Raw genomic sequence first — 16,188 nt, forward strand, 5'->3', positions numbered from 1 at the left:
CTTGTCCTTGTGCCGCTTGAGTGCGGCTGTTAAGAATACTAATGCTGACGCTCGTCACATTAGTCATCTCCAGCGATACCTGTGAGAAGGAACGATTAGCATAACGGACGTTGTTAGTGCATTCCACTGGAGCGTTTCATTTGTGCGCTGCCGTATAGGATTTTGATGTGCTTCATCACATGGCTTAGAAGGCGCACTGTTTCTTACATGCGTACAGAGTTATTTGCGTGGATATCAACGTCCGCTTATGATGTACATACGCGTGCAATGGAGACTTTCCATTGACATCTAGTAATAAAGGTAGCAGAGTCTGGGGAGAGGATGTTTTCACGAACACGGGCTTGTTGCCGAATTCGATGATCACATCGATGATTTTCTTTCGTTTCTTCCCTCTTTCTTTTTTATTTCTGACTGGCTTTCGCGCTCCATAGATGTCGATCTATTCTTTCCTGTTGAAGGTCGTACTAGCCTACACTGAAGGTCATACACACGATGAAAAATATCGGAGAGCTTACACGTATGACATCAGCCTTGTGCTGCTGCCGGTTGCTTTTGCTTTCGTATGTTAAAACTCGTGCAATGGACTAAATAGCTGGGAAATTAACATTTATAGACGTTATTGTCAGTTATCAATTTGTAGGCTGCGTTCAGAAGCAACCGATCGAAATGTTGTCGTCATGCTAAACATATGCGTGGTCCTTGGGGTAGGAGCAGTGAATCTGGATCTGGCCCAGACGTAGGTCGTACTCCGGGCTCAACAGAACCCGCCGCATGCGGCGTCGAGTCGCACGCCGCGCATGCGACCAACTTGCTGAGTATTAGTTTTAGTTTAGGGGAAGCAAGCGGTTTAGGGGAAGCAAGACCCAGACGTAGGGGTCCGCGCATGCGAAGTACCATCGCCCCTAGTTCTTGCGCACGCAAGCCGCTTGCGTCCCCGAAACTAAAACTCTATTAGAGTTTATCCGCGTCTCCCATCAGAAGCATTGCAGAAACTGCAGCGCTTCCCTTTCTACTAACGTGCGGGTCCAGAGGGGACATAAAACTGCAGACAGGTGGGAGAGGAAGAGGCAGTTCTCATACAAGGGGGGAGGGGGGAGGTGACGTGACAAGGCAAGGAAACCCTACTACACTGCTACTACGACAGCGGTTGCGGGGAAACTGGATGAGCTTAAGCTCAAGGTACGGTAGAGTACGTTGCTGCTGTTTCTGAAAATAAACACCATGCATATATGACAAGTGGACAAACTACGCAGAGCGTGCAGAAGCAGAGCCGCATTAACTAAAGCACACCGCAGGATCCAAGCGACACTACGGAAGCGGCCGACCGTCAAATCAACATTTCTGTGCCCGGCACGGTAGCTTTGTGGCTATGGCATTGCTAGAAGTCGCGGATTTGATCCCAACCACGGCAGCCGCATTTAGACGGGGGCGAAATAGAAAACGCATGCGCACTTAGATTTTGGGAGACATTAAAGAACATTACGGTGTCAAAATTATTCCGAAGTCCGCCACTATGGCATGCCTCATAATCCGATTATGGTTTTGGCCCGCTCCCATGTGTAGGGTAGCAAACCGATTGAGCTAAACTGGTTAACCTCCCTGCGATTCCTTCTCCACTTTTTCCTTCCTTCCTTCCTTGGCATGTACAGCCCCGTAATCCAATTCAAGTGTAAAACTTCTACCACGGTGAGATCTGTCCTGTGAGGCGATGACAATGCTCGACCCTCACAGAGGTTATGAAGTATGTCGCACAACAACGCTTCAAGCAAACACCTCTGCCTGTGTGTTCGTATTACGCAGACAAACAGCAGTGATGCATGAAAAGTAATGTTTAACATCAACTCACCACTCTTGTATTAGACTAAACGTTGAAGAAAGTAAGCTTTAGCCATCAACATCACCGCTAATTGTTGTCAATCAAAGCAATCAGCACGGAAACCTTCGCTTACAGTCGATTGTCACAGTGCGTGGGACCTGCATGATTTTTTTATCCAACCTCACACACTCATCTACCTATTGCAGAAAGAGATGGACCTCTACCTTGTGCCGTTCGAAAGTTATAACCTAACTTTTGGCGTACACTGAACTTGGTTAAACCAAGATTTACTAATTTGTATCATGTTTTACTTTACTTTTCGAATATTAATATGTAAGTTAAGTAGTATTTTATGCTCATATCTATAACATGCGGTAGTAAATGTAATATTTTCCGACATTTTGTTAACGTTTCGCTAAAGCTCACATTAGGGGGCGCTTCAATTACTTGATTTTGCAAGAGACATAAGGTGCATCTGTGTTCCAGAACTGCTGAGATTCAAGGTGGATGAAAGCATTTGCAGGCCAGCAGATGGAGTAACCAAGAGTCGCGTAGAGTATTGGTGGTAACTGTACAACGTAGAGACACACGCTTTAAGGCCAGAGTTTTTAAGGCCGCTTTTTCGCCCCCACAGAAAAGCAGCCGCCGTGGCCGGGATTATTGTGGCCGTTCCTCGTGCAAAGAGTGGCTGTCACTGCTTACTGGTACAATATATCAGTTTTTAGATATAAAAGAAAATAACCGGTGAACAATGTTATTCCTAGCAATGGTGCCTTTGGTATTTCTAAATTTAGGCCTGAGTATGGTAAAAAGAGAAAGCGCTCTTCTTATGTTCACAACATGTCCAATAGTCTCGTAATGAATGCAAGTGAACTAGGAAGGAAATGCAAATTAATATAGTAACTACAAACTCTATCAGCTGATAGATTATGCACACCTATTATTAACAATATATGCCGCGTACAAACTCATCACTCCTTTGTTCTTAGATACAGCATGAAATATGAATTTTGTAGCCTTGCTGGTGTGTTTTTTTATATTGTAACTATTCATTTTGGTATCCAATGAGATAAAATTGCTCATTAGTGGTCCAGTCTTACAAGCTAACGTGCAGTGGACCCGATATAAGCAGCCGACTGCGTATCACCTTTCCTGGAATGATAATAATAATAATAATAATAATAATAATAATAATAATAATAATAATAATAATAATAATAATAATAATAATAATAATAATAATAGACCTTGTATTGTGCCCAGGAGCAGTTATGAAGCCTTTGTACTGGTGCACTTAAAAACTAGGACGAAACACAATGCACCGAAAGGAAAACTGTGCTAAACAAAACGATATCACGAACAGGAACCAACATGAGATATAATGAAAGCTACGAGGCGGGTGTCAAAGCTAGTTAATCTTGCGATATGGTTATTGCCGCCGTCATCGTTGTCGTGGATGTTAAAGGATATATCTCACGTAAAAAAGAAATAGCCTGCTTAACTTGTAGTCGTCATCATCTCCTTACAATCACCAATTAAGCGTTAAGAAACTTTGTCAAAAGCGACCCTCACTACTGCGAGCCAGTGTAAGGGTTTCTAGTGTACGAACTTGCTCGCTGAATGCGGAGAAGTCTCGGTGCAGCGACGTTGTTCTCAATGGTGCGCAGCGGCGGTGGACTTCAAGAGCAAGGCCGACGCGAACGGCAACGGCCGCCACAACGGGTTCAGGAACTTCGAAAGCATCGACCTGACCTGGAGGAACCTCTTATACAAGGTCAAGAAAGGCAAAGGTATACGCCCTTGCACACCGCGGTCACAGGTGAAAATTTAGTGACCAGATCTGTTTTGGATGACGCGCCGTCTCCGCGACTATAGAGCAGACTAGCTTTTCTGACTTTTATAAAGCGAGCAGGCGCTGTAAGCCTCGTGAGCGGTGTTCCCCCATTGAAGCCGTTGTAACTGACTCTTCAGGCAGCGAAATGTTATGTGTCACTTTTGCTTGTTTCTGTCTTATATATTTTACCAGCAAATTATTGTTCGTGAAAATTCTATACCCAGCTCCATCTCTTTTCTTCTCTTCTTACCCGCCGTGGTTGCTCAGTGGCTATGGTGTTAGGCTGCTGACCACGGGGTCGCGGGATCGAATCCCAGCCATGGCGGCCGCATTTCGATGGGGGCGAAATGCGAAAACACCCGTGTACTTAGATTTAGGTGCACGTTAAAGAACGCCAGGTGGTCGAAATTTCCGGAGTCCCCCACTACGGCGTGCCTCATAATCAGAAAGTGGTTTTGGCACGTAAAACCCCATAATTTTTTTTCTCTTCTTAATATAATAAAATACCTAAAAATCTGGCAGCACGAAGACTGAATCGTAAGCACTGATAGTAGTTTCTTGCAAATACATAAGTACTGACGAAGTGGATAGTAGTTCAAGTCGAGGAAAGTGCAGAGCACTCAAGGAAAAAAAGAAATAACTGAGAAGTGACATTAACGCTTAGTTTTGGATTAGACTGAAGGTGACTAAAAATAAAAAGACGGAAGCGAAAACGGCACGCCTCAACTGCTGACCGAACCCGCAACGTCTGCATGCCGTGCACGACGTTGCACCTGAGTCCGACATTGCTTGGCTTCATTGGTTGCCTGGAATTTCTTGTAGATAGGAGTTAATTTTCAGTCACACTTGTTTCCTGTAATCTATCTTACTGCTTAATTGCGAAGTTTTAGGTTGTTTTCTTGCGTCAGGTCCTTGCATAAATGAACAATGTGATTCGGGTAATATTTCTTTATCAAAATGAAGCATACGAAACTTTCCTCACTGCCTCGTGAATTCTTAATTTGCATTTGTCTCTCAGCCCGCAAGTACTTAGTCAACAACATGAGTGGTGAAGCACGGTCCGGTACGCTGACTGCCATCATGGGTCCCTCTGGCGCGGGCAAGACGACGCTGCTCAATTTGCTCACGGGATTCTAGTGAGTGGACCCTCTCTCCCAATTCTCGTTCACAGATACAATTCAAGTTGGTCAGGCGCGTTTGTACGTAATCATCCTTACTGTGATGTTGATAATAAACCATAACTGCACTAGTTACGCAGTCTGACGAGGACATTACGTGCACGAACGAACACTGCGCTATAGCGATGGCCCGAACCGGATAAGTAGATCTCACCTCTTTCATAAACGGCACATAGCTTTTACGGAGACCGGAGATGCAACTTTTAACGAGATCCGGGCTGGTGTCATGAGAAAACGAGACATAAGTGAAAAAAAGAAAAAAAAGCCAGAGTTATATTGTTGCAGAAAGAACCGGATGGTGCTTGTCAAAATCAATTAAGTGAATCCTTAGACGTGTTCAGATACGCTGCTGAGGGCACTTATATAGGCTAGCTATGTTGGTTAATGCTACGAGGCTGTGTGGTTTGGGTGAGACTTTGCGCTGTATGCAGGATCGGCCAGGGTTACAAACCAAGTTAAAACCACGACATGACACATATAGTGCGTCGGTATCGGGATCGGCCTACCAGTTCATCATCTTTGATCGCACCGTGTCCGCTATCGGTCCAGTTTCCTCGGCCAGACAACCGTCTACGCAAAGTAGGGAGAACAGGCAAAAGGGCTGCTTTGATTTAAATGGCTTCGGGATGGGCGTCGCTGCAGTCGCTGGTACGCGGCAAGCAGTGACCGCTTCTGGAAGCCCCCATATATAACTTAGTTCAGCCGCCTTGACTTAACTTTACTTCCAGAGGCCTCATTGCACAAGAATGGTGCGGAACCGCATTAAAGCTCAGAGCGAAAATCTGAGATGTTCCCATATATGCGCTCCAGGTGATTTCCTCATGAAATAAGCAGGGATTATACTCATGTATGTAAATCTAAGACGCGTAGAAAAGTTCAAAATTTTCTTGTGCAATATATTTCGCAAAAAGGCACTCATAACTTTAATGGGCACTGCATCTCGGGACACACTGTACCTGCGGGATTTATTAGCAGACAACGCAGTGCGCACCGCATTGAAAACATACACAATGCGTTGTAGACAACATGAGTGATTGTCTCAAGGAACGTTTAGCAGATTCGCTTTCGTTGCGCCCCGAGAGAAAACATGCGTGGCCGCGATCTGAGACTAGGAAGTCCACCACTTCCGCCAACTTTCTTCCCGCCCGCTATTGTCCCGCCGTCGTGGAGTCATGGACTCTTTTCCGCTCGGTGCGGCGTTTGGCGCGTCTTCATTACGTTGCGCAAGCGGCGTGACCTCGGCGCGCTCACGCATCTCCGCCCACTCAAGTCCGGCCGGTAGATGTACAGTCGCATGCAATATGACTTGCAACACTCTTGTTCGTGGTTGAAGGGGCTCCACGGCTGTGCAGCAGCTCTGACGTTCGAAACAGCAGTTTAATATACACCACTAATTGAAGCTGTGTTTCGGTCTGGAACTTACCATGTGTCTGCACAGCCGTACAGCCTTGGAGCCCCTTCGACCACGGGCACCCGTGTTGCAATTCATATTGCACGTGACTGTACGTGACGGCGTGTGCAGCGCCCACGACGGTATTGTGTGCACGTTCGCATTTAAAAACCAACTGGTGCTTTTCGATTGAAGACGGGGCCAACGTAGCTTGCTTCTTCGTCGATAGAGATAACCGTGTTAAAGAATACCTGTGTGTCACGGGAAAAAGAACATGCTTAGCGCAAGCGTTCGCCTTTATACTTTACCATTTTACGAGAAATGGAGACCGTAGATAACGCTGTAACATTAGCCATGATGCGCATCCTATTTGTAAACAGAGCAGCCATAAACATAAGCGTGTGCTTATAGTTTATATCCGCCCAGGAATGCTAACATCGCATGTGATACAGATTATGCATCATGGATCGAGCTCATACCGGGCCTTATACACACTTTAACTTTGCAGGAAACAGTAAACAGGTCCGCGCTGACACCGCAAAAGCCACGCATGGACCTAATGGTTACATAACCGACGGTCTGCTCAGCTATGCGAGCGCAGCGCGAGCAGATGTCACAACCCCACTGTGCTCGTATTAGCTGTATTTCACTACATAGGTCGTTTCTAAGGCAAGGTTTTTGCTATTCTAGGCAAATTAAGGGGACAAGGGAGCCCAAATGTGTAGTCTAAATTGTCACAAGTTCAGCTGCACCTTGGTATGCAGCATAAGTCTATCCCCCACTCCAGCTTCTCTCATAGCCCCAACGTTGCTTTGGGACGTAAAACCCAATGAATGAATGAATGAATGAATGAATGAATGAATGAATGAATGAATGAATGAATGAATGAATGAATGAATGAATGAATGAATGAATGAATGAATGAATGAACCAATCAATCTCTGCCAAACATGTACAACAATTGAACCTAAAACCTGGTACTTGCTCGGGTCATTCGAATGTCGCAGCATCTAATGAGGCGAGACAAACGAGCCGGAGACATCAATGCGGCTAGTGCTAGTTGTTTTGGGCGCACTAATATCATTCTCACGAAGCAATATATTCCTTTTGCAAAGATAATTTCGCGATCTCGCGTACATACTCTTTATAATGTACCGGCCTCTTTGCATACATTGACTTGCAGCATCTAGATCTGCTTTCTAGAGTAAGAAATTCGCTTCCTTTTTATAGCCTTCATACCAAAACGGGTCCTCCGAGACAATACGTGGGCCTATAGCAGACAGACACAGGTGTAGGGAGAGAGCGGCGATGAATAGGTTAGTTAATTTCTGTCTTCTGTGCCCATTTGCGCTATAGAAGCATGTAAAGTCTCAGAACCCACTTACCAGGCTCGTTACTGTCGCCAGACAAAGTTCATTTCTCCGATTTTTCTTTCCACAGCGACAAGGGCTACAAGGGCGAGGTTCAGATCAACGGCTACGTACGTGATCAGGCGCTGTTCAACAAGCAGAGCTGCTACGTCATGCAGGAGGATCGACTGCTTCCTGCACTCACCGTTTACGAGGCTATCTTCATGAGCGTTGAACTGCGCATGCCCAACATGGCACCAAAAGACAAAGCTAAGAAGGTGAGCCGGGGATATGGAAGGCTTCTGTAGTTGTCATACTTGCAGACACACTTAAGAAAGTGGTTTACAGAAGTCACAATTTCAGGCTACTTAGAAATGGGGGAGGGCATTTCTGCACTTCACAGTCACTTGCATAGAAAAATTAGAGTTGGCCGCAACGTAAACCTTTCTTGTTAGGTTCGAGCTTTAGCTCCAGTTTAACTCTCATTTGCATGTAAACATTGGTGTAAAACGCAGATATGATCTTCTTATACAGCCGCTAAACTAAACTTCTATGACTTAAAGAGATGAAGTGACATTCTATGGACTATCATACTTAAATTAAAACTTCGAGCTTCAACATGCTTTTTTTTTTCGAGAAGCCTACCCTGCGGCATAAGCGTACCTAAATAAAATCGTGGAGGCATGAAACATGTAGAAATTGCAGGAGTGGCTTAGCGAACCTAATGTCTAAGAGCCAAAATAAATAATTATGCGTGGCTCTGCTATCGCAAACACAAGAGACCAGCAGAGCTCGGGGAAGTTAAGGCTTCAGAAAAATCCATGCCGTCTTCCTCTGTGGGGTGTTTCGGTTGGGACTGCGCGCCATTTGAGGCTCCCGCCGCAACAGAAGCGGTTAGTTGAGACGAAATATGCGTCGTTGTGGCGTGCCAGACGCTGCACCGACGAGACGCGGCGGCAACCGCCGCGCCTTAGCTCTGATGCATGCTAGCTCCGATGCCGTGTACCTGCTGATAGGTCAGAATGGTTCGGGTCCAGCCCATATGGGTGGGTGCCACACCCATATGGGCAGAGTAAGAGCCATTTTGACCTATCACAGAAGGCTAATGGCCGATTTGGAATAAAAACAGATTGGCATAGTTTTACGTTATACTGATCCAGGGTCGGTATACCGGGTTATACCGGGTGATACCGGGGTTCTTGAAATCCGCCGAAACGAGCTCGTGGGTTTTTATCAGAGGGAAATGACGTCACACCCCCTGTGTTCCCGCCGCACCGCTCCTTCTCCCCCGCTAGGCTGCACCCACTCTCACCGCGTCGCTATGCTGCCCGATGCTATTATACTTTGCTTTCACTCTCTCTCGGCGAAGCTGCGAACGTCAAGAAAAATCCAGCGAGGTTGTAACAGCTCCACTCTAATAATTGTCTAGTTTGTTGAGCTCGTAGTTTGACAGTTCTTAGAATCTTCCCTCAAGCAGCCGTTTTTCCTAGGCAGAGGAACAATTGGTGAATATCCGCTACAGATGCTGGGGACTCTAAATTAACGCTTCTTTTTTATATTGTCGGAGATTGGCAAACAAAGACAAACATCAACCATTATTTTTAGAACTTATTAGCCCTGCACCAAGAACAGATTTGTTGAATAAGTGAATTGCCTTAATTAGAAGGTCATAACTGTTTTCATTGCAGAATTATGTAGTTGCGAACTGCTTGATTAAAAAAAAAATTCGCCAATGCTTCTCACAAAATTGAAAGTGTAAATAAAAGATCTGATTTGAGTAAAATCCTTTAGGGCTGAGTTTTCTATAAAACAAATACCACAAAAACCACTGCATAAGTTCTGACTCGTACACTCTTAAAAAAATTTACACCCTTTGGGGCTTATCTTGTCCCACAACAATAATCGTCATCCGTCTTGCCCGCGTTTCCTTTCTTTAACGCTGCGAGCCCGGTACTTCCCAGTCACGAATGGCATGCGCCTTATCAGTGTGACGCAGCATTCTCGACAGGAAAGTAGCGAGCGCCGAGTTTTCAGGAAAGGAAACGCAAGCAAGGCAGATGACGATTATTGTTGTGGGACAAATTTACACCCCAAAGGGTGCAACAGTTTTAAGAGTGTAGAACGTTCTTTCAAATCTCTAATTATATTATGAGCCAGAAAAAACAAACGAAGGTCGAACTTCTTTCCTTGAATTGGACCCTAAATTTGCGACAGTGATGACATCAGCATGACGTAAGGGATGTTACGGTATTTCCAATGGTCGGGGATTAAATTTTTTTTTCTCATTTGCAACAAACCTTGAAAGTTGTCAGACTGAGCCCGTACTCGCAAACGCGATTTAGCTTTTACCGACAAACACATAGCTAGCTATAGCGCAGAGTGAGCAGGCGCTGCCAAAATAGATTTGTATGGAACTGTTGCAAGAACTTGAAGGTGCTGCCGGTTGCCCTTCCTTAATTATCGTGGTATTCCTGGCTTATCGAAAGTCAGTTCAAGTGACACTGACATATTTCTAGAAGCTTATATAGCAGTTTAACCCAAGTGTATATTTCTCTCTTAATTGCCCTTTTAAATTGCGCAGCTCTCTTTCAACAAAATCCCCACTGTAACACAACCTTATGCTTTTGTACTACATTTAGTGGAATTGACTAAAAGTATGTTTAATATTAAGCAAGAAAACTGGCCTGGTGTTTCATACTCATTGAGTAATTCCTTGCGTAGCGCCGTCCGTCATCATTTAGCGGCATTTATTTTTTCAAGCTGATACTTGAGGAGAAATCGTAATATATAGATGCTGCATTGCTTTTCTTAGACACAGCAGAGGTAACCCAAGGCCCCCAGAGCCAGGAATTTGCAGAAGTTTGCCTTATAATGGTTCCACGGATCGCTTGAAGGGGCCCTGAAATAATCTTTTGAACAATGCAAGAAATTGTTACCTTTCTGGCGTAGAGGTTGCCGCGAACATGTGAGCCAAATGCTACGGCACTGCATGCAGCAGGTAATTTACAACCTCGTGACAAAAACAGCAAAAAGTCTCTCGCTCTCGCTTCCGCAACGCTATAATGACTGATTTCCCGATGGCAAGAGCATTCTCAGCAAGATATAATTTTTTTTTATTTATTCAATACTGCCGGCCGCCTTTTGGTAGCCAGGGCAGGAGTGGGGGCTAAATTCGGAGTGGGTGCTAATTCGGTGTGGGTGCTAATTTCGTGATAAATAAATGAAAAAAGAATATATGTATATCAGCGATCTCAAAGAAGACAAAATAAAAAAAAATCATTTATTCTGTGCACTGCGCGCAGCTGCGCCCGCTGTGCGTGGCTTCCGAGATGGCAGCGGCGGCGGCGGCCTGCGTAGCGCAGCGTATACCGCGGCCGCCTCGGGGTGGCGCCGGGGAGACGAGCCCTTTCGCCGCCGCGGCACTCAACTTTCTTTCTTTCTTTCTTTTTTTTGTGGCGGGGCTTTTTTCTTCTTGTTTCTCCGCTACGGAGCCTTTTGTGCGCTAGCGGAGACGAAGATAGAGAGAGAGCCGCGTATCGGTGCGATAAACGGCATATATTTGGAGGCCAATAGCGAGGCCATTCTATGATTAGTTGGAAAAGTGTTTCCGGGCCTCTTCAATTACAGCAAATACTGGCCCCGGAACCTGACATTTTGGAGTGTTGAAATCTGGTAAAGAATCCTCAAGAATACTGTGATATCAAAAAGTATCAGCGATAATGTATTTGTCTTAAAGTTAGTCATAATTTTTAATATTAGCGGATTTTAATATAGCGTGCATATTTCTGAGGGCCACGTGTTGTTTCTTTTCCCGTTTGAAAGTAACGCAGAGGGCGGAATGTCTGGGCGCGTACAGAAAATTTACGTGAGTATATCTTTAAATACTTGCCTTCTGTGTTCTGGCCTGCACTTCAGCATCTGTGTTGGAGCTTCGGGCGCTTTGAGCTAACTGCAAGTCGAAAACACGGAATTAGAGCAAGTGTGCATTTTGATTCAAACTCAAAGATGCTGCGCGATACACCGGGATGCTATATTTATGGGATTATCACACTGTCATCAAAAGGAAGAGAGACAGGAAGACGTAATTTTTTTTGTGCGTGTAAGAATCGTGCACGTCTAGCGCGTGCGCGAAACTTCTCATCAGTTATTTATATTCCGCAGAACGTCTTTTACTAGGAAATGGTTATACGTGCGTTGTTAAGAACTCAGGAGTATATTACCTCTAAAGCCGTTTCTATGGCTGAAACACTCTACAGGGAAGCGCAGATGTGAAAACTTAGAATCGAAAGACCAATTAAGCAGCGACACAGGTGGTTATTGGTGAACAGATGAAGTGTACGATGTAACGACTCTAGATGAAAGCAGAAAAAACAAGTGTCATCAATCACTCCCATACTTCCTCCACCTTGTGCAATTTGGCAGAACTGATCTGTAAAGGCTATTGTATGAGTGGACAATAACTAGGATAGGTCGGGAGGCAACAGCTCAGCACCGCAATGCACCGCAAAGCACTGCTCTGCGCAACACTGAACAGCACTGAAGTCACGGCACAGCACAAAGCACATCCACATAGGGGAGATAAAACGTCAAAATTCTACAGTATGCATCAGCCCATTTTATTGCACAATGCCTATATACTTTTTATTCCTGAAATTAATATTGCTATTGTTGGTTGTATTGGTCCTCGTAAGGGTGCAACTACTGCTCCTAATAAAGCCTAATTGGACATGTATATAACTCCTTCGGCTTCCTGTGCTACACTTTTAATTTGTTTCTCGACTGGTACAGCTAAACTGCGGTGAAGACGAGTTCAGCAAAAGGCTGGGTGGCCGTCGCAGAGTTCTTCAAGAGACGTGATGATGATGATTATGATGATGAACTATAGGCACTTATCTAGCGGAGGATATGCCATGCATGCGCTAGAAATATAATTTATATACGTCAGAAATATAATTTGAGGCACACTGACTGTAGGACCATAGGGGAGCCGGTTTGAGAAGCCGGTTGTGGACTGCCGAACGCACTATCACAGTACAAGAAGCTCTTCGTTTTGAGTTCTACACAATGAAAGATGTGTGAAAATATAAAAAAAATAAAGGTCATGCTCATCGGTTTTCTTTTTTTTTTGATGGCGTTGAATAATGTTGGCCGTTGGTCGACTGTTTTTCCAGAATGTTTGGTTGTAATAGGGGAAGACAGAAATGACACGGCACACAGGGAAGCAATAAAGAAAATATTAGCGCCGACACGCTGTTTAGGTGTAGGGAAAGCAATAAGATATTTGCTACGATGAAGGCAAAACTGTAACGAGGGAACGTTAGAATATTCAAATAAATCAAAAACAAACTAGGCGTCAGTAATCAGACACAACGTCACTTCTACATCAAGAAAGGTACTAAAGCTTTCAGCGCTTTTCTTTGCTCCTATGAGTCATTGCGGGGCCGAAGCACTTTTCCTGCAGTAATAGGATGATCATCAAGACGGTTCACCGTTAGCCTCAAAGCACTAATTTGTGGTTCGCCGTAGAGGGCATCGGAGAAGTACGGGCTTATGTACATTCTCATGCATTTGCGGTCACGCTTGTAATAGATCATTGTTGTACCGCCAGTCGGATAAACCACATGCAGCAATCAGCATACCTCCTTAGGTGGAATGGAACAGACATTTCTCAACGTTCTCTCATCTTCCATTATATTCCTATTTGCAAACATACCAACCTGTGAACTTTAAATTCGTAAAATCCCGCGGACACAGCATCGAGAAGGGGGAAGGGGGGGGGGGTTGACACGCAATACACTTTTAGACGCAGTTTTACGGAATGTACTGCCCCCCCCCCCCCCCCCCCCCGTCTTTCTGACGCTGTAGGTAAAGTATAAATAAATAAATAGCCCTGCTTCTAGACCGCAGTGACTTTCTGAGCTAATTTGCAATGGCCAATTTCGCCTGCTTCAGGAACTTCAGGAACATTCGAAGGCCGATGACCGAATTTTTTTGACAAACAGAATAACATTTTTTTCCGTAAAACTTGATGCAACATTCGTGAAATACTAAAAGGAGCCCAAATTCGTAAACATTACAAAAAATCTGGCAGTTTGGCAAGTATGCTATCTGTCAAAGAGTCGTAATTTCCTGGTCACAGAGGAGCAGGAGAAACATTTATTAAAAAAAAAAGAAAGGACAAGCAGGTGTCTTTCTGCTTGTGCGGGAGGCGCCCTTAGTCCAGGGCTCCTGCGTCTCTTGCTGTCTCCCGGGCCCACCGCACACACCCGAGCAGTGGGAGGCCTGGTCACAGAAGCGTAAGCGTTTACTACGTACATTACCGCTTCTAACATCTGAGACTTTACCCTACTGGAAGTTATAGCAGGACCATCGTGATTAATAGAGCCGCTGATAGTATAAGAATTGTACGTCTTTCTGAAAACAGTGGCCAAAGTCGGGCCTGAGTTTCAGCCAGTTTTATTCGCACATGAAGCCATTTTCTGCTGCATCTATTCAACAACCATTTCGATCAATGCAAGTAATCTGATGTGACATAATTTATATTAAGTCTCCCGTTTTATTCATAGGTTGAGCGGTCGATCGAAGAGTGGGGCCTGGAGGTGTGCCGCAACACTCGTACAGAAAACCTCTCTGGCGGCCAACGTAAGCGTCTGGCCATCGCACAAGAGTTGGTCAACAACCCTCCTGTTCTTTTCCTCGACGAGCCCACAAGGTAAGCTCACAGATATTGTTTTGAGAAAGGTAAATGACACAGTAGAGGCACGCTCAAATTATTATGACATATACAGAGAGAGAGCTCAAGTTTGCATATGCAAGATGACTTGAGCCTGCTACCTTTTTCATTTCCGCGGTTGCGTTACGCTATAGAGGCAGGCAGCTGTAATCCACCATTTTTCAATTTTCTGTGCTGCCTTCTGCCGCACGCCGCTGGAAACGTTTTGGAACGGCGCCGGGGCTTTCCCCTGGTGATTTGAGAACCAGCGCCCGTGCAATCTGTGCGTCGGTTGTGCGATTCGTGGATTGCGATTAAATATTAATAGCTTCTCCAGTGCCACATGTCGCTCCTGGAAGGCATGTAGAACTCACCGACTACTTGGCAAGAGGGCCCGAGTGCGCTGTTGCGCTAACAGTGCTGCCGATGGAGGCGTGTGCCGACGCGGCTGCACTGGAATATGTTGTCGCTGAATTCTCGGCGCTTGCAGCTCGCTTTTTAGAGCGCAGCTCCTAGGCGCCCGTTCCTGCGGCGAGCGTCGGCGTCGGCGCCCCTCTTAAGCGAACGAGCACAGCGAAGGATGAAAGAGCGAGTGCGGAGCGCAGCGGGTGATGAAAAACGGCGATAGCGAAGAGCGCGCGAGGAGGAAAACGGAGGAGGAAGGTATGGCGAAAGCGTGAGAAGAAAAGCATAGTGCCACGGTAGACGGGCTCTGCGGCGACGATGGCTACGAGGTGGCGCAAAACGAGCGCGCGTCGTCTACCGATTGCTCATCTGCAAGGCCTTGGCCAACAACGGCCTTGCAGAAGAGCGCTTTAAAAACACTAAAGACTTTTGTTGAAGACAGCGGCATTGTTGGACGTTATTAGCTCTTTCATTATTCCCTTCATTTCAATGTCACCGCATATATGTATCTGTTTGTGAATTATGTTGACTGTTCTGTTGTGACTGTATGTGATAATGCATTTACACGATGTATGTACCACCCGTTGACTAGACAATGTGTGATTAGGCGTCAGTATCGTTTGTTTTTTTGAGACATTTATCTACATAAGTGTGGAAACATTTACCTTGCATAGTGTATGTACCATGGGTTCCTTACGTCATAGCCTTCCTGTGGAAACGTTGCGTGATAAGTCCTGGTGCTTGTGTGAAAAAATTATTTGATATGTAACCTTTAACCCTGTATGATGTATGACGGAACCACTCAAGAGATAAGGAGTAGCCGGCACCTTAAATTGTGCGCCAACATCTCCTTATATCATATCAATAATAATAAAAAAAAACGCCACCAGTATCATATATGGAAACAAAGCGCTGCATGAGCGGAGGTCTGTCTGCGGCGACTGCTGTGAATCGCACCCGCGCGTCACCCACGCGCTGCCTCTCGCGATGTCCTGATTAGCGAGGCAGTCGCGCCACACTTTGCTCCATTTGCAACGTGCCGCAGAAGGCCGATTGTCAGCGCCAGCCAATATATCGCGAAATGAAAACACACGTAGAGCTGCGCTTAAATTTCACATAGGAAGTATCCTAATCGTCGTTGAATTTAAAAAAAATCATTTTGCGCATTCTTTAAGCATTTCGCATATTCAAGAAGCCTTTCTAGCGCAGTATTCCGTGTTGGATTTACCAAACAGTGCATTTGTTTACATCGGCATTTACAGTCACAGATCCTTGTTAGCTTCAAATATTGTGGAAACGGAGCATCGCTCGTATGAAATAATGTCGAAACATAGCAAAACATACATTCTGTGCATATGAGCAGCGTTGTTCCACCCTGAGACGAGTGAATATGTGCGGTCAAGTCGCTCAAACAACGGTGACTGTAGGCCGAAAAATAATTAAATGCAAAAAATAATCTGAGTATCTCCAAGTGACGGCAAACAACATTACCTTGCTTCTGTCC

At 45.2% G+C, this 16,188-nt stretch overlaps 1 protein-coding gene across 1 annotated transcript in view; it reads left to right on the forward strand.

The window, feature by feature from the left end:
- LOC135910056 (ATP-binding cassette sub-family G member 1-like) overlaps window positions 1–16,188 on the forward strand; it is a 53,295-nt gene that overhangs the window by 24,262 nt on the left and 12,845 nt on the right. Inside the window, exons 2-5 of the mRNA XM_065442014.2 lie at window positions 3,484–3,606; window positions 4,669–4,786; window positions 7,659–7,845; window positions 14,134–14,279. Of these exons, the coding sequence (XP_065298086.1) occupies window positions 3,484–3,606; window positions 4,669–4,786; window positions 7,659–7,845; window positions 14,134–14,279 (574 nt within the window). The remainder of the gene's footprint in view (window positions 1–3,483; window positions 3,607–4,668; window positions 4,787–7,658; window positions 7,846–14,133; window positions 14,280–16,188) is intronic.

Source organism: Dermacentor albipictus, chromosome 4 (assembly GCF_038994185.2).
Source record: "Dermacentor albipictus isolate Rhodes 1998 colony chromosome 4, USDA_Dalb.pri_finalv2, whole genome shotgun sequence".
Lineage (NCBI taxonomy): Eukaryota > Metazoa > Arthropoda > Arachnida > Ixodida > Ixodidae > Dermacentor > Dermacentor albipictus.